Source organism: Stegodyphus dumicola, chromosome 9 (genome assembly GCF_044657685.1).
Source record: "Stegodyphus dumicola isolate Sdum_Otavi_A_Nest chromosome 9, ASM4465768v1".
NCBI lineage: Eukaryota > Metazoa > Arthropoda > Arachnida > Araneae > Eresidae > Stegodyphus > Stegodyphus dumicola.
In genome coordinates, this window is record NC_140776.1 from 56686769 (window position 1) to 56711629 (window position 24861).

The 24861-nt window shown below is 33.8% G+C and overlaps 1 protein-coding gene across 2 annotated transcripts in view; it reads right to left on the bottom strand.

The window, feature by feature from the left end:
- LOC118200699 (uncharacterized) overlaps positions 1 to 24861 on the bottom strand; it is a 249500-nt gene that overhangs the window by 33122 nt on the left and 191517 nt on the right. Inside the window, exons 41-46 of one of the 2 annotated variants that reach the window (XM_085823471.1) lie at positions 21206 to 21331; positions 20548 to 20674; positions 20180 to 20451; positions 6519 to 6592; positions 3448 to 3564; positions 3168 to 3255 (exon numbers count right to left, since the gene is read on the bottom strand). In XM_085823471.1, coding sequence (XP_085679597.1) covers positions 3168 to 3255; positions 3448 to 3564; positions 6519 to 6592; positions 20180 to 20451; positions 20548 to 20674; positions 21206 to 21331 — 804 coding nt within the window. The remainder of the gene's footprint in view (positions 1 to 3167; positions 3256 to 3447; positions 3565 to 6518; positions 6593 to 20179; positions 20452 to 20547; positions 20675 to 21205; positions 21332 to 24861) is intronic. The other variant, XM_085823472.1, reaches the window with a different exon arrangement.

Below are 24861 nucleotides of genomic sequence, written 5' to 3' on the forward strand. Positions count from 1 at the left end.
TAGTTTATTCTCAAAGATATTACGTCTCAAGGCATTCACTGGTCTTATCAAATCATGTGCTTTGTTATCTATGCCGTGGGGTGTTCTGCAACGCCGTTGTATGTGATCTTCAATACCACATTTCCAACATCTTAGAGCCACTTTGTTTTCACTCCGTATCAAAGCATTCACTTCTCTGGCTAAATCATCTAAACAAGACATCAATTGATCCACTGGCTCATGGCATCTAAACAAGACATCAATTGATCCACTGGCTCGCACAGCTCTGACTGGGTAGTGAGCGATCTTTACGAGTTGCTTGCTGAGCTGCCTCGAACTTCACGGCGTACAACAGAGCACTTTTTATGTCCTTCATATCTTCCATTCACAGAGCTTTCTGTGTATCAGGAACCCAGATGCTGTTGATGAAGTATTGTAGAGACAGGATTTTCCTTGTTTCTGTCGGGCACTCCGAAAAGGTGAGATGGAATAGCATTTCAACATCAGCAGTGTGCTCCTGAAGTGTTTCCATGGCCTTCTGTTGACAGGATTTTAATTGAAGCCTGCTGTAGTCTTTTAAACACTTCTCTCTAAAGCACAGCATTTATTTAATAATTTAACTGAAATCAAAATTCTGAACAGTTTCTAAATTTTCATTGCATAACAGTTTTCCCTTAACATATATTCCAAGCAAAGTAATTTAAGTAAAAAAGAGTAACATTTCTGAAATCAGGAGACGGGAAATTGCTTCATGCAGTCATCCTTTAATAGTAAAAGCTTAACTAACCCGCATACTCGGAAATGCCGAATATTCCGTATAGTCGAGCGTAACTGGAAAAAGAGGGGGTGGGGAGATTGTAGCCGTTCTTTAGATTTTTCGGCTAAATAAATGATTTTGACATTTCGATATGTGCATCATATAAAAATAGACCAACAGAACTGAGAAATATTCTTGCTTAGAAAGAACAGTAAAACTCTTTTAAGTGTTCATAAATAAATCTCAGACTGAACATCAAAATTAATTATCTCTTCAAAATACCGCAAACGTTATTGCGCAATATGTGCGGCGTAATTCTTCCATACGTGATATTACGCAATTGGAATTAACAGCTGTCCGATTACTCTCCTTTTATTTAAGCCACTCCGAATATTATTCCTTTGAAAGCTAATCTGTGTGAAAATAAACCCATTTTTGGAAGTTTATCTACACTTCAGCAGCTACTGCTTCTATATTATTATAAATATTCATACATATGCTCATAATATAAGCATAACGATCATAATAAACATGAATATGAACTGACCACGAGGAACGAGAATGTAAATTATTAAAATCTTGATAGAAATTCAAACGTGTGTAGTATTTGGGTGGGAGGAAAAAGAATACCGAATGTACCGGAATTTTCTACGGTTTTCGCAATTCTTTGACCAATAGAACGACGTGTCCCTGTCTGTACTCTCGCGCGCACCATAGGTTACGTTAATGCAGAGAAAGGGGGAAAAGCTATTTCCGGAAGTATGATTCACCATCTGACGTTCCATATAAGGAAGAAAAGTTGTTTATTTAGTTTTGGCTTTGGTACTGGGGGGAAGGGGGGGAATGCACGTTCATTAAAAAAAGCACTAAAAGCAAACAAAAAAATAACGGCTTTAAAGAAAAAGTAAGCACCTATAAGGGCCTTTATATTTTATTTTCAAATATAAGGACTTATAAGCACTTGTAAGGACCGCTACGAACCCTGAGAGAGCTAATACGCGAATTTGCTACAGTCAACAAGAGCAGTTTTCTAAACAAACTTAACACGACAACTAACTAACTAAATTGAGAGGCTTTCCTCCTTTTTATAAGCTTTTAAATTGGGCACGAGGATTTTCTTTCAACCAAAAGAGATATTTATTTATTTATTAAATGTTAAATACATGTGTTCTTGTATTTTTAATTTTCCGGCTTAGCTTTCCTTTAATAATCGTCACGTGCTGCACTGCACGGGGAATAAAACAAATCAAGTTATAAGTCTACTAACATTAGATATTTAAATACCAAATCCGTAACATTATGATTGGCATTGGTGTTATGTAAGAATGGTGAGAAGCATTAATTTTGAAATGATGCAGTTTAGAAAAAGGAAAGGAGAATTAACCAAATTCAATTGGAAACCTATGGATGTACTATAAATTAGTTTATAGAATGGAATTTTAATCAAATCAGTTTTTAGAATGGAAAGGATAATTAATCGAATTAAATTGGAGATTTACGGACCTACTATAAATTAAAATTGGTATTCACCTGTTTTAATCTTACATATATATATATATATATAACAGAGAAAGAGAATACTGATAAAACATGCACAGAAAATGCTAGATAATTTCAATAATAAAATTAATTTCTTTCCTCAACCAAAATATAAATGTGTCAAATGACACCTCAACCAAATTGTATCATAAAACAGTGTATTTTGTGTTACAATATTTACTTAAAAATGTCTGATAAATCTGCTTCTGAATTTTCAGGAATCTAAATTTTTGTTTATTTACCCAAAATATCAGCATACATTAAAGCTTTGCTGAACTATTACAGATTATTTGAATTGTGTCACATATAAATATTCAAACTATGCTCTAAATATGAAGTTACTCTTTTATACTTAAGTTTAAAAACATAGTTACCTCCCTTATTTATTAAAATAATTGTCCTACAGTATAAAGTTCCGAAACAGTGGGAGGAGGGAACTGTGAGCCGTATGCTAAAATTTCGAAGAATATGAGAACATAATTTAAGAACTTGTAAATACTACATTCTACACACATATAAGATAAAGAAAGCAAGTTGCAAAATGCAGGAGATAAAAACTGATTCTCTCTCATCACATTCCCATTATCTCTTCTATATTCTAACAATTTTACTGTTAATACTTATGACGATAACTGTGTTTATTGTAGTCTCATTCTCTGTATGTCATGTTGTTGATTTTTGGATAGGGTTTCAGAAAACTCTAAACAAATATGAGTAAAATGAATCATAAAAATCAGAATGAATTACTATTTTACATTTGCAGAAAGCTTTTGCATTAACCTACCAGAGCTGTGAAGACCCTTCTACTTTATTACAAAACATTAGTCAACAAAACTGTACTGATTTATTAAAATGATATTACTCGATATTTTCAAGAAAAAATAAGAAATACCAATATCTTGTGCTGCAGGAGTAGACTCTGCCATCTCTTCAGCATCATCTTGTTGATCTTCAGTCATATCTTCATCATCTGGTGATCTCTACATTAATATATTTAGACAGCATGAATAAATCATGAGTAATGAAAACCCACTCTTATCAAATAAATCTAAATTAAGCTTTTCAACACATATCACAAATTTAAAAGATCCTGACTTTTAAAATCACATTTAACTTCATTAAAACGGAACAAATAATTTAACTCTCATCAAATGCAAAATTTAAAAGCTCACCACATCTGTTTCCTGCATTTGCTCAACTTCATCTAAATCTTCATCAACAACGGGTTCTTCTTCCATAACTTCTGCTTCATATTCATCATCAATCTTGGCATCATCTTGAGATTCCCACTACATAAAATAATTTACAGAAATAAAAATGTGAATATAATAGAGTTATATTTTAAAATTTCATTTAACAGATTTAAATGTTGCAAATGCTAGACAACATAAATTTAAATACAGAAAAAAATAAAATGATTTACAATTAAAAATCAGCAAATCACTTTACATGTAAAGGAAATACATGATTGAAGAAAGATTTATACAGGGTGATTCTAAATTATTTTTATAAACCTTGCCAACCAAAGATGTGCATTTCAGTGTTTACCATCAAAGTCTGAGCTCGAATTAACACTCAAACACCAAGTTTTCAGCTTTATCTGTTTTGTGCAATCTCTGTGAGTTTGTCACTAAACTGGTTGTGCAACATTTGGTCTCATTCATTCGCTCTCCTAACACTGCTGTAAGTTCAGATTGGAATTCTAATATTCTTCTTTTCTACCTCTCAGAGTGGAATGCGACCTATGTTTTATAGTAAATATTGCTCATCTGGATGAGTACTATCACCCCTCTTAATTTGTAAAAGTAATTTAGAATCACCCTGTATAATTAGCTGCTATATTAGCCTCTGAAACAAAAAAAATTTTTTCCCTTTAGAGTTTTCTTTAAAAAATATAGAGAGAGAAAGAAAGAAAAGAAAGAAACTTTCTCCTCCCCCCCCCTAAAAAAAGGAGAGAGAAAAATAAAAAGAGGGGAAATAAATGAAAAGAAAGAGAAAATACTTTGCAAAACAAATCAATTACAGTTTATCATTTGAAATACTATATATTTTGAAAATTACAGTTTATCATTTAAAATACTATACTCTATATTTTGAGGGAAAAAAATACCGTATTTATGCGAATCTAATGTGCCATCGAATCTAATGCGCATCCCCATTTTAAAACTTTAAATAATAAAAAAATTGTTTGTCGGCGAATGTAATGCGCATCAATGATATGAGGAATTTATTGAATCTTATTTTATACAACAATGGATTTGTATATAAACTATCAATTAATGGTATGATATTTTTATTTAAATTTAGATACCATATTTTATACAACAATGGATTTATACATAAAGTAGCAGAACATAGAATTAACCTATTAGTGGGCTATTGTCATGTGAAACAATCATTGTTAATTAGCACTACTGTATATACGGTACCTATCGTAAAATATGAACATGAAATAAATTGTAACATTTCTATCTAGCTAACAGTTTCTACAATCAGTGATTAATAGTAAATGTCTTTATTCACTAATGTTTTCATCACTGGAATCCTTGCAGCTCTCTTCGTCAGAAGCAGATTAATTTCTTCTTTCCTCATCATCGTCATCGTCATCCTCGGCGTTCCAGAGCACGTCATCGTCACTGCCATTCAATGAATTTGAAATGCAGCATTTCTTGAAAGATTTCACAATCATTGGTGCTTCGATGCTTTTCCAGGCAGCAGAAACCCAGTGTGCAACAATGCGCAGTGCAGCATGCTTAATTTTTCCTGTTGTGGTCAATACACGGTTTGGCTCACAAAACCATTTTTCGTACTCTGCCTGAACGTACCCCTTAAAAGGTTTATTTATACTAACGTCCAGGGGTTGTAACACAGACGTCATCCCTCCAGGAATGATAACAAGATCACTGCCTAGGCTGTGCATCTTCTTTTTTACGTCGTCGGTGAGATGACCACGAAATGCGTCCAGACAAAGCATTGATGGTGGATTAGAGAGCCCACCAGGATGGCGCTTCCACACATTTCGGAGCCAATCAAGCATTAATGATTCCGTCATCCACCCATTCTCTTGGTTTCGAATCAGGACATCATCTGGGAACAGCCTTTCATTCTTAGGGGTTTTAGGGCATGTTTTCCGTTTGAAGATTAAGAAAGGGGGAAGTTTGCACCCGTCTGCTGTTATTGCCAGCATCAATGTTACGCGTTGTTTTTCACATCCCGAAGTTTTGATGATAACTTCCTTAGTCCCCTTCTCCGTAATGGTGTAGTTATGAGGCATATCAAACCAAATTGCCATCTCGTCAGCGTTGCCAATTTGCCCCATTGAAAAATTCTTTTCCTTCCGAAGTGTGATGACATACCGCTGAAATGTTAGTAGTTTTCCCTCAAAATCTGCAGGAAGCTTTTGGCATATTGTTGTACGGCGTCTTGGAGATAAACCCATCCGTTTCATAAACCTATTCACCCATCTACGGCTAGCCTTAAACACTTGTTTCGGTATTCCAAGAACTTCAGCCTCCTCTTTTGCTTTATTTATGGTGTCACTAGTCACAGGTTGTCCATTCTTCCTCCTTTCTCGTACAAATTCCAAGACGTTTTCTTCAATTTTAGGGTGTCTTTCTTTGTGAGGGCCAGTGAATTTCTTTCTACTAGCTTTAGTTGCAAACAGTGCCAATTTCTGTTGCCACCACTAGCGAACATTGCTCTCAGCTACGTTGAACTCTCTTCCTGCCTTTCTATTGCCATTTTTTTCAGCATAAAGAATTACCTTACGTTTAAAAGTAGCGTCATATGACATTCTTCTCTGTTTGCCCTCCATTTCGTGACTACGTACTCTGCAGTTTGTATCCTCTATGCAATAATGTGTCAACAATAAATGTAACGGTAAATGTAGTTGAGAAATTTGGTTGACGTCATCGGCGAACTTTGCACTCGAATCTAATGAGCACCCCAATTTTGAATACTACATTTGGCCAAAAACGATGCGCATTAGATTCACGTAAATACGGTAGCTAATTAAATATGGCACACATGGGCTTTCTGCCTTTTGATGCCTAAGGAAAAGAAAAGATCAAAAATAGTACTACAAAAAGCTGTACTTTCCCACCTTGATAATCTAATCAAATTAACATGCTACATTATATATACGAGTTAAAAAACACCACAAAATCAAAAAATTATTAACAAAAGTTATATTTGTAACCAAAAAGAATATGTGGTGTTTGAACATGAGAAAATTTCAACAAACTTCAATATTTTGATCATCTTTTTCATCAGCATCCAAAATTTCTGCTTCTATTGTGACTGGAATGGCAACAGGTTCTGAAATAATATTAAGTTCTGCATTAATAATGATAGATATATAAACTGGCTGCACGAAAAGAACAATACAACTTTTAAATGCACATCATAGATTCTTTACTAGTCATTGAAAAAACTGTTTATTATTTATGTAAGAAATATGAAATATATGTACTGTGACAATTTAGAAATTGATATCACAGCAGAGAATATTATTAACAGTGATGGACCTTGATGCATAAAAAAGAAGTTTCACGTCATGACGTCCTTTAATTGACCTAAACGGATAATAAAGTTGAACAGTAAATGTGCCTATTCTTGAAGAAGTACATTGGTGCAATACAAAATTCTGAAATACATATGAAGCAGCAAGCAACAAATCTAGCTAGCAAGAGAAGCAGAGAGCAAATGCAAGATGTCTAAGATAATTGTTCAAAGTAATTTGAGTTTTGATTGATAATGAGTTAGTTTTAGTTTGCTTTATCTTGTCCAGTTAATAAAGCTTCTAAAAATATAGTGTTTTAATCAAAGTTTCCCGCCACCGCAAATACCGTCTGCACAAATAGTTCAAATTTCTGTGTTTAAATCATATTTTGTCAAAAGATTTTTGGCATTTGAAAAGATGAGACTTGCTTTAGACAGCTGTATTGTGATATTTGTAAAAAAAAAAAAAAAAAAAAAAAAAAAAAAATCGAACTACCTTGCTAACAGATTAGAACTATCATTTACTTCTAGTTCTGTTACAAAAAGTCAGTTACAGAATGTCACCAAATTATGTGCACAATATTAGGTATTAATGTTTTATCATATGGAACTGTGAAGGCTTGGTAACAAAAGTTCAAAAACAAGGATTACGACATTCAAGAAGCAGAGAGCTCTGGCCGGCCTACTGATGTTGATAAGGCCCCCCTGCGAGAACTTGCGGAAGAAGATCAGTATGCAATCACTCTATCTAGAGCTTGCTAAGGAGTTAGACATTAGTGCCATGTCCATTAGTCGCATTATGTATCGTATAAACTTCAATCGCTGGGTGCCACATGAGCTGTCTCAAGCAGATAAGGACAGATATGTACAGGCCTGCACTCATCTGCTTGACTATCAATGCAAGAATAAAATTCTGGACCAGATCATCACTTGTGATGAAAAAAGGATTTACAGCAATGACACAGGCTGGAAAGGGTTTGGTCCACATCCGGTGAGCCCGCCAGCAGCTCAATTTGACTAACAAAAAGACAATGCTTTGTATCTGGTGGGATTTCCGTAGTATTTTCCACAAAGAGTATCTGAAAAAGGTAAAACTCTCTACAGTAAGGTGTACAGTGAGTCTGCGTTGACACTGCTATCATGGGAAAATGTTGAACTGAGTTCCAGCATAAAAAGATAATGTTTCATCAACATAATGCAAGAATGTAAGACCACATGTGTCTGTATTCACCAGTTGGACGATGTACGAATTCGAATGGGATTTTTTGACACACCCACCATATAGCTCCGATATCGCTCCTTCAGACATTTACCTTTTTTCACATCTGCAGCTACATCTTGCTGGTGCTATCTTCCATTTTGCACAGAAAGTCAAAATGAGACTGGTCTGTTTTTAGCCACCAAGTTTCTGGGCAAAGGCTTTGAAAAAGTACCAAAATGTTGGCAGAAAATCATAGGTTTGGATGGTGATTACTACCTCATTAAAAGGTACTGCATTTGTGTTTTTTTTTTTTTTTTTTCCTCCTAACTTTATTAACCCTCTGACTGTTCAATTTGTGGACCGAAATCGCTTAAAAAATTGTGCATTTTTTATTTTGCATATTTTAAATTTATATATATTGGAGAATTGAAAAATGCATTTTTCTTTTTAGAAAATATTTTTATATAGATTTTTATCATGAGAAACAAAGTTGATCAATTTCAGATGTTATCACCCCCCAAAAAATTTTTTAAATAAATTTCAGTTGAATTACAGTTCATTTCTATTTTTTGCATAAGATAAAAAAAAAGTAAAATGTATAAAATTTAAAGCACTGAGGAAAAAATACCTTAGAAACGCAGTTTAGTATTATTGAATCATGATCAGAGTCATGATTCAATAATCAACTTCAGAGACTATTTGAGGAGCAGTCCGAAAAATCTATATCACTATCAAAGCTAAAATCGCTTTCAGAATAAGTCATCAGGAATATACTCTCTGTCAATCACTGAACATTTTCTAGTAGCCATTTCTGTAAGAAAAAAGTGGAAAAAAGTGAAGTTTGAGCGGTAATACCACGTGCCTTCAAATGCCATATTTTAGCGGACAACTAACGATATATCTGCTGGCCAAAACGTAAACTAAATGTCTAATACTCTATATAATTTATATCAATGGGTTAAATGGGGAAAAAAGGGAATGCGCTCCTCAATAACACATGCCTGTGGAAATCCTGGGCTGAGCAGATTTTGCTACATTTGAGTTGCCCGTGGAAATCGTGGGATGAGCAGCCAGAGAGTTAAGAACAATTTTTAGTGAAAAATGTTTGTTACAACCAGATATTATAGGCTGAAGATTTATGTAAGTTACCTGCATCATAGCTTTATGTAAGAATCATATGATAGCTATTAATTTTGAAATAATACAATTGAGAGAAATTAAATTATAAGCTCTTACAACGTTTTTGACAGAAAGTGAAAATAACCAAATTAAAATGGAGGTTCAAGGGACTTATCAGGATTAAAGCTGGAATTTTTGGTTAACACATTTTTTTTTTTTTTTTTTTTTTTTCTTTAAATCTTGCACACATATGTTACTGTATTCATTGTGGCATAAATAAATGTTTCCTCTTGTAATGTCTTCTTTTTCTGTCAAGTAGGAGAGGAGGCAATACCTAGTTTACCAAATCAAGTTAGTAATCAATTACAATCCATTGCAATAAAAGTATACTTCTGTAAATTTTATTCATTTTGAAAAATGGAGAGGAATGACAGGTGGTATCATTAACACATTTATATATTTGTATCATAAAACCGTTTTTATTATAATAAAAAAAAGTCTTTCTTCAAAGTTCATTAATAATAACTAAATTACTTGCATCAGTATTTAGAGTAATGCAATACATGAAATACTATTAAAAGTAATAAATTAAAATAGTTAATCACAAAACCAATTACACTACTAAATATTAGCAGATCAATTAACATATTTCCTATAAAGAACCAAGAATGAATTGGAAGTAATATATAACTATTTAACATACTTTATGTTAATTAACCAGTTACTATGATCTTTACTATGACTTCTTTCTGTACTGCTCACCAGAATGCAAATTAGCTTTTAGAGTATATAAGCTGGGGATTTTTGAATTTAAGAGATACAGAGTTTCTGGCACTCATGGCAGACTGTTAGAATTTTGCCACTCAATCCAAAAGTGATTACCTTGGCTTTTCCATTCTCTCATACTCAGATTTTAAACTTCACCAGTAAAAGTGATTGAGCCAGATTTTAGCTTATGTTATTGTATGTGCAGTCTCAAACTATTTTATCAATGTTTAAATTTATTTTGTTTAACATACATTGCCATGAGAAGTGGTTTTTGTCTGTAACACAAGTTGTTCCTTTTATATTAAAAGTTGTTCAAAATTAAATAAAAAGATTATTTAAAACCTCTGCAAGTCTTTGTCATACTATTTTAGACCTAGTAATAACTCACTTTCAAATCATTTCAACTGAAATCATAGAAGTGGTGTCCAAAAACTTCATGAATCCTGTTGAAAGAGCAGCACACTTTTAGCCTGCCCTTACCACACATCCCTTCTAGCAGCAGGAAATCTGATGAAATGCTTTGTTTTTTTCATTGATAGTATGCACATATCAACAAAACCATCCACCACTTTCAATAGTAGAAATTTGGAGCTGGCATTTTTGGAACAACTCGAAGCATTTAGTATACACTGTTGCAGAAGGCAACCACAGAAACTGCTGTTCTTCAAGGACACGATCTGAGCATGTATCATGGCACTGGGAAATTCTTATTACATGAACCAGGCAGCAAAAATTACAAACTTTTTGGTAAATATCAGATTAAGACAGAGGAACTGACAGACTTTACTTTAAGGAAAGTTCAGGTAAGTAAACCTGTCACATTGAGGGAGGGGAACTAATGCGGATAATATTGTTACCCGAATTAGTTTTGGTCCAGGTTGTTGCAACAAGTGAAAGATTTTTTGGAATCCTGGTACACTAGAACAATTACTTAAACTAACAGAAAAAATTGGAAGCAGGCGAATCTCAATGAATACATGTACACTGAGATAGGAATAAAGATTTAGAGGATATTTTCAGATACTAGTAGTGGAAGGGAGGTCTCGATTTGATGATATAAAGTTGGCAGAATTCTTCATCTGCTAATGCCAATCACCAAAATAAATCTCAAGAAAGAACATGGGAAAGATAAGAAACCCTCAAACTTGTTAAGAGTGCTGTAGTACAGAGAGCACAGTCACCCCAGAAGAGAAAAAAAAGGCTTTCATATTCAATTAAACACAGCGTTAATTAAACATTTGTCCCTGCCAGAGATTCAAATTTTGGTAAGCAGCATACTTTGTGATGCTATTTTAGGCATGAGGGGCAGAGTAGTTTTTTGACAGAAAAATTTTAGGAGGTACCGATTGTTTAAAGTGGTGGAAACGAAGGTAATATCACACAATGTGAATGCATAAAGCAAAAATGACTTTTAATGTGCAGGTTAAAAATGAGCCCCAGGTGGTAGGTTTTATGTGTATGTGAGTGTGTGCGCTGATAGATTTATAGGCTAATGAATGTAATACAAAGAATGAATTACTTTAAAATTGGTTGGCACAAAAATTAATTTTTAGAACGATACAGTGCAGCTGCATATGAAAAGCTGGTGAGAAAAGAAGTATAGCTGCCATTCTTAGACCTAAAGGTACTGATGAAAGGAAAAAAAAGACCAGACGATAAGAAAATTTTGAGACTTATCCCAAGGTGTGATCCATGTGACTTAATAGAAATAGGAAATCTTCTCCCATGTAGAGCAAAACCCTACAGCTACGGCACAGTAAAAGAGGAAATAATCAAATAGCATACTGCAGAAAATGATGAAAGACAAAATTATAAGTATCTCTATAAGTACAGGGTGATCTTTTCTAAAGTTACAGTGTTTGGAGCGCCCTGTAGCGCGATCTAATAGCCGAAATGGCACCAAACATGGTATTTAGACTAATCAAGATATGGAACATCAAGACATGCAATCGTACAGTTAAATTATTAATGTTTATTTACCACATTAAATTCCCCGATGAGGAATTAGACCATATTCAATATGAACACCGTTCTCAGAAATAACACCGTGCATTCTGTGCACAACGTTCTCCATAGACGTATGTAACATATCACGAGGAATATTCCGCACTGTCTTTGTTATGTTATCCTTTAGAATAGACAAATTTGATACTCCATCAACATAAACCTGAGATTTTAAATAACCCCAGAGCCAAAAATTGCATGACGTGAGGTCAGGGGAACAAGGCGGCCATGCAACTGGAAAACTGCTGACTCTATCATCATTGAAGTTTTGGCACAACAGCTGCTTTACCTTATTACTAATGTGTGGCGGAGCACCATCCTGCATAAAGATTGTCTATTGGAGACAGTTTTTTTTTGCTGAAGTTGTGGAATAACAAACGTTTGCAGCATTTTGTAGCACCTTTCTGCATTTATGGTGCACGTTAGGGGTCCTGTCGGAGTGATGGTCTCAAAAAAGAATGGCCCAATTACGAACTCGGCTGTGAAACCACACTAAACAGTGACTTTTGGTGAATTTAATGGGATTTCGTGCACGGTGTGGGGCTGCTCAGCCAGAATTCGGCTATTTTGTGTGTTTACGAACCCATTGAGATAAAAATGGCACTGATCTCCCTACAGAATGTGTCATGGGAAAGCATCATCAATTTCTACCCTAGCAAGAAACGATAGAGCGAATGTCACTCGCTTATCATAATCACTTGGTTTCAGTTCGTGCAAGCGGCTGATTTTGTAGGGATAAAATTCAATAACGCGCCACAAAACTCCTCATACCATGGAATAATTCATGTCCAATTATAGAGCTACACCCCAGGCGCTGCTAGTTCCAGCAATGGTTGCCTGCGATCCTTCGACAATTGCATTTTCCACATCAGTTATTACATCTTCTGATACTGGTTTATGTGCTCTCCCAACGCGAATGGTCAGTGACTCCGTTTCCTCGAACTTCTTAATCATTTTCTTAGGACCATTCAGCGATAAAAACCCCTTTGGCAATTTTTTTCTGGTTTGAAATTCCCAAAGATGCATTACATTGATTCATGTAATACAGCTTCACCAGTGACGCAGTTCTGGTAATGTGAGAGGAATGTCCACTGGAGCTCGTTTACTTCAGCTGAAATTATTTGTCGAAGCTATCTACTACTTGCTTTCATAGCCCCTATTACTGGCGCTGTCATCGCACAACATTTGCATTTTTCTTTGATACCCGTGTTTTATGCTAATTCTCGTTATTATAAGCTACAGCTGCGCCACAAAATGCCCTAGCGGCGATTTTGGGAAGTAATTTTTTTTTTCACAGAATCCTTTTTCCCATGTCTTGATTAGTCTAAATAGCAAGTTTGGTGCCATTTCAGCTATCAGATCACACTACAGGGCACTCCAAACACTGTCACTTTAAAAAAGATCACCCTGTACTTCCTACATTAGTCCCGTAGTACTGTGTCAAAATAGAAATAATCTCCCATCCACTGATTTTAAATCATGGTGTTTTTTTATCAACTACGGGAAACTAAATATCATAACGAACATCCGGTTTACCCCCTACCAATAAGTGGAAGAAATAATCTGACAAATTAAATCCATAAAATACTTGACTATGCTAGACCTCATGTATGGATAGTTTCAGATATGTGTGAAACCAGAAGGCATACTCAAAACCATATTATTTATGAAATCAGGGGTTTATGTCTTTCTTAGAACACCATTTGACCTATGCAGAGCCCACATACCATTTCAAAGAGCCATGGATATAATCCTAACACCTGTACTCAGAAAATAAATTTTTATCTACACTGGTGTGCAAAACTTAAACAACAATGCAAATTTTAATCAGATAACCCAGGGTTCATAGCCACATTTTAGTTAAAAAAATAAACACCTATAAGCACGTTTCAAGCACATTTTAAGAAAAAAAATAAGCACCTGTCTAATTACATTATACACAACTGCATAACCTTAAAAGAAAAATTAGACTTGTAATTTAAAATATGAGCAATGCAATATTTATTAAGAGAATGAGCATTACCTCAACAATGGAAAACAATTAACTTTTTTTTAAATTTTAAATGACAGTTCAATTTACAGAATTAGTTTACAATGAGAGGGGAAAAAATATGCAGAACTAAACTTTAATACAATATTTAATGATGATATTTCAGTTGAAAATATTGAAAATAAATAATAATAAGCTATATTAATTGTATTCGTTCGGCACCTAATAATATATACAATTTATTTTTCCACTCATATTAACATTTAAATAATTTAATTTACATCAAAATTCTGAACATTTTCAAAATTTTCATTGCATAACAGTTTTTCCTTAACGTATATCCCAAGCAAAGTAATTTAAGTAAAAATGAGGCACATTTCTGAAATCAGAAGACGGGAAATTGCTTCATTCAGTCATCCTTTAACAGTAAAAGCTTAACTAGCCAGCATACTCGGAAATTCCCGAATTTTCCGGATAGTAACTGGAAAAAGAGGAGTGGCGGAGATTGTAGCCGTTCTTTAGATTTAAATTTAGGCTAAATAAATGATTTTTGACATTTCGATATGTGCATCATACAAAAACCAACGGAACTGAGAAATATTCTGCTTAGAAAGCACAGTAAAACTCTTTTAAGTGTTCATAAACAACAAATCTCAGGCTGAACATCAAAATTAATTACCAATGCAAAATACCGCAAACGTTATTGCGCAATACGTGCGGCGTAATTCTTCCATATGTGATATTACGCAATCGGAATCAACACCTGCCGGTATTCGCAGGGATAAATAGTCCTGGGTATTCGGAGAAAGAATTAAACAAAGGAAAAGAAAGAGACCTACTAATCTGGGGTGTTTCTGATTCTAATTTTCAACAGACTGGAATAGAATCAATCTTCGCTTGGGTTGGGTAGACCACAAAAACTTTTGGTCCTATTCAATCCAGATTCAACAGTGACAGAAAAAAAGTCCGCTGCTTCAATATTAGAGATTTTGAGGAGAAACTCCCAACCTCCGTACTGTATAATGTATTGGCAAAGAAAATGAAATTATTTTGACTATTCGATTACTTTCCTTTTATTTAAGGCATTCCGAATATTATTCCTGAGAAAGCTAATCTGTATAAAAACACACCCATTTTTGGAAGTTTATCTATACTTCAGCAGTTACTGTAATTATATTATTATAAATATTCACACATATGCTCATAATATAAGTATAACGATCATAATAAACATGAATATGAACTGACCACGCGGAACGAGAATGCAAATTTAATAAAATCTTGATAGAAATTCAAACGTGTGTAGTATTTGAGTGGGAGGAAAAGAATACCGAATGTACCGGAATTTTCTACGTTTTCGCAATTCTTTGGCCAATAGAACGACGTGCACCTGTCTGTACTCTCGCGCGCACCATAGGTTACGTTAAGGCAGAGGAAGGGGGGGAAGCAATTTTCGAGAGTATGATTCACCATCTGACGTTGCATATAAGGAAGAAAAGTTGTTTATTTAGTTTCGGCTTTGGTACGGGGAAAAAAATGCACGTTCGTTAAAAACAAAGGATTAAAAAAAAAGCACTAAAAGCAAAAAATAAGCACTAAAAACAAAAAAATAAGGGCTTTAAAGAAAAAGTAAGCACCTATAAGGGCCTTTATATTTTATTTTCAAATATAAGGACTTATAAGCACTTGTAAGGACCGCTACGAACCCTGTAACCATGCAGTTGCAGAAAAAAGGTTCTTGCTATCAGTACAATGAACACGCAATTCAGTAGAAAGGTAATGCATATGTAAATGTGAGGGGAAAAAGTCCCAGGCTATGTGATCGTACGCAAAATGTGTGCAGTCGGCACGATCCACTCGAGACTACCATAAAAGGAAGGACTGAGACCCAATTAAAGACATTCGCTGCAAGTACACGTGAAATCTTTCGTGAAATATGGCTAGAAGAAACCATCTGGATGACTTCACGAGTGGAAGAATGATCGGAAAGCTGGAGGAGGGGCATAGCGTGACCAGTGTGGCTGAAGATTTCGAAGTCAACAAAAGTGACGTTTTGTGGGGTTGGAAAGCCTTCCAAACCATAGGTACAGCTATTAGAAAGGTTGGTGGTGGCCGCTCCAAGACAACAACTGCAGCAGATAACCGATATATCATCCTACAGGCGAAAAGAGCCCAAAACCATTCAGCAAGTTCCACAGCTTAGCAACTGTGTACAGCAACCGGTGACAATTGTCGTGGTTTACTGTGTCCAGACACCTTCACAAAAATGGCTTATTCGCCCGCCGTCCTGAATGCTGCATCCCTTTGAAAGTTGGCCATTGGCGCCACGATTTAGAGTGGTGCAAGGAGCGCAAAAACTAGGCATTTTATCAATGGAGTCGTGTCCTCCTTACGGATGAGAGTCGTTTTAGTGCCCCAAGCGATTCTCAACGCCAACTTATTTGGAGAGAGGTAAGGGCACGGTTTAATCTCAGTAACATCACGGAAAGAGACCATTATGGTGTCCTGGAGATCTCGTCTGGGGAGGCATTATGTTCAATGGGCGGACAGAGCTCCTCGTTTTCGACCGAAGTTCTGTAACCGGAGATCGCTATTGTCAGGAGGTGATCTCTTTTTTTCCTTTCACATTTCGAAATTTAGGTTCATTCCAAAAAAAAAAAAAATTCACGCCTTTTTTGTGTTTTATTTTAAAAATTTCTATTTTTATATATTTTTCAAAAAAAAATTTGAATTATAACCTATAAAATTTTAACCATCATCTTAAAATATGCGTACTTCTATGTATACCTGCAAAAAATTAGAGGTTTTTTATTCAAAATTTTCAAATACATACATGAATTTACATATTTTCACATCTCTTTTTTGAGCAATAATAACGCCGAATATGGTTTATGGACTTTTGTTACAGTAAATTGTCACAGCTATTTTTAACCTTAAATTTCAAATAAATTTTTAGGGAGAATTAATTATATGAATTTTTTTCTGTCAATGTTGCATAATAAATATTTATTAATACTATATAAAAAGCTATTTTTTTAAAATCATAGATGATATTATTCTTTTAAATTTTTTTAAATTTCTTTCCCCCCCCCCTCACAGGAAAGGAAAATAGGTTGCAACACATTAAAAAGTTTGCAAATTGGGGAAAAAAAAAAAAAAAAAAAAGCAAACATATATTTGTGAATTTCTCTGTAAATTTCGCACCAAATTTTACAAAATTTCATATTTGGGAATAATTTGAGTCGTAGAATCGAAATATGGGGAAAAAGTGGTATTTTATTTCAGGAAAAGTCCGATTTCGTGTCAAAATAACTATGTAAGAATAGAGCTATATAAAAGTCTAATATATATCCTAAGTCGCGCTTTCGAGACATGAAGAACGCAATTTGAATTTCATCAATCGGCCCAGTAGAACGGGAGATATAGATTTTCCCCACACACACAATGTATACATTTGACAAATCCTAACTATTTTGAATCCATGATGTAGCAATGATTAGGAGCAGAGCTGCAAATTACAAAGTTGCTGAGTACTTCTTGTTCTATAATAAGGCAACAAATACATATTGAGATCAGTTATTCCAGCAAGTTTTAAGAATTTTACATGAATTGCATGATGTGTCAATATCAGCCGATTTCAGAATAAGAAAAACAACTATTAGACCTGCGATTATCTATAACAGTGATTATCTAGCCTTTTGCATTCTCTTGTAGCCAAGACATTAACTTTACATGCTGGTAATTGGAAAATAGGAAATTAGGAAAAATAGGATTTTACATTTGTATTATAAATAAATATTTTCTTATTAAGAAATTATCTAAACTTGACTTTTGTTTGTTGCCTTTGAGTCAGCTTCAACTATTGGAGTCTAAAACTCCTCTTTTTGACTTTGAACTATAATCCAAATTTGGATCATTCTCCAAAAACTCGCCCATTATTTTTGTAAGAGTTGTAATGCTGCTAAGGTGTCTGTTGATAAATTTTTCGATTCTTCTTCAGCTATATTTATTAAAGCATTTTCAATACATACATTGCCTTCTGACCTATTTATATTATGTGCCAAATCTTTCAGTTCTTCATTTGATAGGCTCTCTCCAAGAGATCACAGTAAAAGTCTTAATGTCTTCTTCAACAACTTTGTTTGTTGCTGTTTCATGACCTAAATTTCCTCCAGAGTTTCACCTACATTTTTGCAAATTTCAACCCACATCCCTTTCCAAACTTTATTCAGGAAGTTTTGAAGTCACTTTGTTCCAAACATGCTTTTTATTTTAAAGCATCTACAATGTTGAAATTTCCCAAAATTGCACTACATACTTCATTTTTAACAATTAAATATCAAAATTTTTGTCACAAGTAATATGTTTTAAAGTTGAATATCACGCCCTGATCCATAGATTGTATAAGCGTTGTTGTATTTCACTGCAGATAGACAGCTTTCAGTGGAATACAAGTATTGAGAGATATTAAACTTTTTGGGTGGCCAGGAACATTATCTATTGAAAGAAGGGCTATTAATTCAAAGTTTTTTCATGGCAATAATGCTTTACCAAAGAAAATTCGTTTATAAACTCATCTTTAAAATTTTCTACAGGTGCCCAAGCTTTCTTGTTCAACTGCCAAATCACAGAAAGTTTTGATCTGTTTGTTTCTTCAATGACCATGGTATTTCAGAATAATGAACAAGCAAATTCTTGAGTTCAAAATCACCTTTTTAATTACCTCCTAAAAGAGAGGTGAATCTCTCTTTTGATGCATTTAATCCAGAGGTACAATTTTTGTCTAACAAAATGTTTGTACGGAATGGCATCCTTTTTCAAAATAAACCAGTTTCATCCACAATGAACACAAATCATAGTGAAAAAATTCCATCAGTAATAATTTTCTTTAAAATTATAAATATTCTTTCGCAGCTTTATAATGAGCACTAGCTGACATGCCAGAAATCCTTAAACTATGAATGTTATTTTGTTTTTTTTATCAATAAAACCATCCTTGACTAGCTAAAAAAGATTTGTTGTGTTACCTGTTTCTACTAGTATAAAATTTAAAATAATTTTTGGTTTTGCCATAATATTAACTTGACATAAGGGAGTCTTATGTTGTGTTTCATGATCAAACTGAGCCATCTTCCCATCTCTTCAAAAACTGAGTTTCTATATTTCATCACTTTCTTTGCTAGCATACATGATGATGTTGTAGGAGAAGATTTAATTTTTTTTACCCCCAAAAAAAATTTAAAGATGCTAACTTTAAGGAGCTTACAATGTCAACTTGTTGCTGTCCACCTTTGAAATAGCACATTACTCCCAATAAAATAGCTTTTCTCTTATTAGAAGAATCCATTTCAGTTAATAAAATGAATAAAAAAATACTTATTTTTTCTAAAACTATGAGGAGTGAAAAAGTAATAAACAATGCTGAACTCACCAAGTAGCTTCTTATGCACAATAAGTATATTTGTTAGCTAAAACATAAGACACGCAATACGATGAGCAGAGAGAGAGCAAGAGATTGTCTGATGGATATCACCATGCAGCCACAATGTATCGTAGCAAGCACAGATCACCGTTCTGCCATTCTCTTGCAATGCCTTTCATCCATTTATTGCACATACTGTACCTACAGCCTAATAATATGCAATTCAAGTCTATAATGATATTTCATTATTATTATTATTATTTTCATTGAAAAGTAACAACTGCTCTCTGAAATAAATATGAAATTCTGAATTTTTATAAATTACTTTTTAAAACAGAGGTACAGCAAATCGGTGTAATATGGGGCAATGTAAACTGAGGTATAACTTAGTAATAAACACATTTGTTAATGCTATGTATATGCAGAAATGGCATGTTGAAATGGTAAAGGACAATGCTGAGTGGTAGGTAAAAGTGGTCCGCTAGCATAAATTATCCTTCCTAATGACTTAAAGATTCACACTTTACTGCAGGAACAAAAATAGAACATAAGACGAAAGCCTGCATTCTAAAAGCTAAAGCTATTTAACACAGTTACGTTTCATATTCTACATGCCTCAGCTAATCTGCTAAATACAGTAAAATAAGTCACAAACTTCAAGATGATTTTTTCCTTTGATAAAATTCAATATATCAAATTTTCGCCTTCTTCCAACTATTTTCCTTTGACGAAAGTATTCACTTATAATTTCAGTTCTCAAAAAATTAAATATTACATGCAAATAAATAAAAATATAAATTACTTTTTTGCTGACTTAACTGAACAATGAGTATCTATTTAACTGTGTGCATGTTTTTTATAACCTAAATTTTTTGAAAACATATATGTTTAGCAACATACCTTCTTCTACTACAGTACTTATAGGTGCTTCAGGTGCTGAAATTACAGGCAATGGGGTCTCCTTGGTATCATTTTGGGCACTTGTAGGCTGTACAATTTCAGCAATAGGAGAACTTTGTGCTTTATTTCGAGGTATGATTTGAGCAGCTGAGACAACTGCAACATTTGTTGGTGTTGCTACTGTTGTAGCAATAGGCATCTGTTGATTTGTTTGGCTTCCTTCAGAAACCATTCTGACCCTTTTATGGCTAGTTTCTTGAGATTCATTAGGGCTATATTTTAAAAAGAAAATTATGAGCAAAAATTAAAATCTCTATAAAATAACATGTGGCAGCAAATACATAAAAAAAGAAACATAAATGTTATACCTGATACTTTCTTCTCGTTGTCTTTTAATAGTTGGGGTAACAACCTGGGTTTGGGTTGCTGGAGGAGATACAATCACAGATGTTGTAGGAGCTGGGGAATCAACAGGAGCTTGTTCAGTCGAAGTTTCTATATTTATATAAAATTCAATTATACAAACAGGGAAAAACACTTGGAAAAGGAAAATGTTGCATCACAAAGAACTTTTTTAACATGGAGCATATTAAAAATATTGTAACATATCTAAATAAATTACAATAATTTTTATTAATAACCAGTAATATTATGCAAGACATATGTCTGAACTACATTTCTCCTCGCTATATCCGCAACCACGTTTTGCCTTTACAAAATATTTCACACATTATTTGCATATATTATTACATAAAAATATTTTTTTAAATAATGAATGATTTTGGAAGTCCTGTATAATTAAAGATATTTAAATAAATTTATTTAATTAAAAGAAAGGTCTGTTAAAATCTTAGGATATAGATGAATTCCCAATACAATTAGAGTCAAAATAATTTCAGAATGCATTCATACCATGTAGCAAGTGTTAAGCAGTGAAATAATGCTGCAAACTGACATTTGATAAGAGAACTATTTAAATGTTGTGCTAACTTGCAAAACCTAATAAAATAAAAAATAAAAAATTACCCGATTCCTCAATTCGTGGAAGAACTACAACAGCTGCAGCAGGAATGGAAGCAACAGGCCCTCCGGTAACATGTGCACCATGCAATGAATCAACCTGACTGTCTTCTCGTCCTTCAATAACAGCAACTAAAGAAGAAAACTGATGATTCAAGAAAAATTCTGTGCTTTATATGACATGGCTTTGGAATAGCAATAGGACATAAAACATATTCAGTACTACAACTGACCAAAGGAAAAATGCTTTGTTCTGTTACTAATTCATAGAATAAATGCTTTCACACAATACACCCAAAACACCTATATAAACCATACAGAACAACTCAATAGCTAAAATACACTATTACACATATTATTCCATGTGGTAATAAAATGCCTGAATCACTCACTGTTCTGAAATTAAAAAGACCTTGGTTCCACTTGGGGTTTGAATGCAGCACCTATTTTGACTCATATATTAATGCTAGCAGGCAATTATGGATACTTTCTCCCTAGGTTTTTCTTTCTAGATTTCATCCTCCCTTTCAGATGCAGCTGAGATATATGTTCTCCTTTCTAATATAATGTTTATACCTGGATTATTTGTATACCTGGATAAATTTCAGCATTAGATCAAACATAAGACAGCCTCTCTCTCTCACACACACACATTTACATACATATGACATTGCCCAATATTTTATGATAGATGAACAAACTTAGCATTAAAGATTGCTTCACATATTAAGACATCAATCTTTAAAGAGGGGTTATCAAACCACTTGATTAAATTATGATCAGGACACTTAAATATTCTCCAAATTTGAGGAAAGAGATTCAGCAGTATGAATAGTATGTTACAAAGCATAAAAGGCACATTACTCACAATCTGACAGAGAGAGAGAGGGGGGGAAATTAAGACATATTTCTGAATGTTACTGTAATTGGTCTGATAAGATCAAATGTTGATTATATTACAGCCAATTCATTATGGTTGGTTTGGTTTGGTTTATTTAATTTTGGCAAAGCACACAAGGGCTATCTGCCTAAGGGCAGGGATGCCTTCGTGGAGGACTTTCTAAGGAAAACTGGCTCGTATACATGTTACACATGGAGAAAACCACGAAAACGCCCATGCAGCCAGCCCGTTCGCGGGATTCGAACCTCAGACCGAACTACCAGTGTTCAGCGACTTTACCGCTCGGCCGCTGGTGGGCCAATTCATCATGGCTAAACTTAGTAACAGTGTTGTGAGTAAACTTGTGCGTTCACATCCTGCACAAAAACTGCATTCAATGTATCAGTGGATAAAACTGGTCCAAACCTGAATTTGATTCTTTTACACAATGCTAAAATTCCTTTCAGTCAGTGCAGTGTTGTAAGATACTCACAAAATAGGCAACCTTATTAGGCTCTCCAAATTTGTATTCACCACTTTCATCTTGCAATCTTGAAATTTCTCACATTACATCTATTCAAAAAGCAGTGAAAACTTCATCATCAAAATCACTGAGCTATATGCTGAAAATTCAATTTCCAACTCGTCTACATCAACAGACAGGCTTTTGAACAATAAAATCATGTACTGAACAAAAGAAAATGGAGCTTTTTATCTGAGAGAAAGATCCTCTACTTCTCCATCTTTCAAAACTCAATAATGATTTTTTTTTTTAATTTAAAAAACTGACCTTTGAAGCTGTAAGCTTCTTTTCTAAAAAGTAAGCTCCAGTTTTGTCAATAATTAACAGGCAAGGATCATCTTTCTGGTGTTTCTTTCTATTAAAGTCAATACTAAACACTAATGCATCAGCAGCATCATAGAGTGGTCATATAGGTTTAAAAAATCTTATTATTAAACCTATTAAAAGAGCAATAAGATTTTTCTAAGAACTATATTTAGATATTTTCTGGTACAAGAAATGCATTAGTGGAAACAAAAAGTGGAAGAGTATTACTGAGGAACAGACAATTTTATATATGGGATTTTCCGTCTTAAGAAACTTTAAGATTGAAAAATCAGCATTTTCACTAAAAAAAAGGAAATGCATTAATAGCACAACCTAAGAGAATCTTCATGTTCTGAGCTTTTCTGATGAAAATAAAACTGAACTAAAAGCTGTTTAATATTTAAGTCCATGAACTGACTTGAGACATTTTGGCAGCTATATGAAGAAAACTGAAAGAACACTCTTGCAGAAGTATAGAAGTTTGATAATGAAAGTTCTGAATTATCCGTGGATTTCAACAATTACAATAGTGATGGGTATATCTCACTGTGACTACTATTATAGAATGAAAAAACAACAGGGTGCAATTTTATAGAAATAATACTATAATCTGAGCTAATATCAATACTTAAAACAAACAGCTCCTTTTTTACACTTGCACAATTTTCTTTTCCAATAGAATTCATCACATTCACTTAAACCGAGCATTTGCTTTACTTCACCCCACACTACTTTTTTAGCTGAACCAGAATTAGAAACACTGATCAAAATATAGAATACCCATAGTCAGCATATACAAATGGAAGTTCTGCCATAAATGATAAAAGTTCTGCTTTTATAACAGAATTGTTGTCTATTTATAAGAAAAAAAATATGATACTGCCTTTGTGGTAGATTTTAGTTTTATTCAGTCATGATATTTACTGGGTTGTATGTGCCACCTGTAGTTGTCATGATTGCCATAAGTGACAGAAAGATCATACTTGCACGCTGAACACACGACATGATTTTCAGAAAATTTTTGAGTAAATGCGGTCACTTTTCACTACAACTCTGCCAGCACATTTGGAGAATTTGCCCTTCTTTGACAGCAACATGTAAGTACATTATCATATCAATTTTTTAGAACAAATACATGTAAGATTCATATAAACATGGTTTTGACAACCAAGATACTAAAGCCTGACATAGTTCACATTTAGTCCATGTGAGAGTACAATGGTTTGTATTGATTTGACAAATCAATTGTGATGACTGTGATCAATTGTGATTAAGATTTATATTTTCATTCACTACTTGTTATGAAGTATTACTATAGGTGGGACTGACGCGCCAGAAGAGTTAGTTAGATCTTGTAACTCATCATGAAAAGGCGCATATCTTGAAGCGTCAAAAGGGATAAAATCCTGTAGCCCCACCCTGAAATATGTATATAATATTGTATATAGTGGTTCATCATCAAAATAAACGTTGTGTGTGAACTTCGATTAATCCTTGAAAAGTTACCAATCACAAACAGCATCTTGTAACTACACCTCTGGATACTTGGAGCCTTTCATGATCGCTCACCTACATCTCTTGGAGCCACCAGTGAGGAGTTGACAGCTAAATTTGGTCAGTAAGACTTTGAATTATTTATTCTTGGTATTGATCTTTGAAAACGAAACATAATGGATGATTTAGCAAAAGAAAAAAAGAAATGTGCTATTGTATGTTGTAAAGTTACTACACTTCTAAATAAACTTGAGAAACTATTATCAGGAGAATTAAGTAAAGAACATCTAGAAGATTTAAATTCATCACATTAATTGTTAACTGAATACCATGAGGAATTTAAAAGTCTTGACTCAAAGATCAATGCTCTAATAATTGATGAAAAAGAATATGATAATGAACTACTTGCATGTGAAGAGTATGATGAAAAAATCATAACGTTTAAAGCTAAGATTGTTA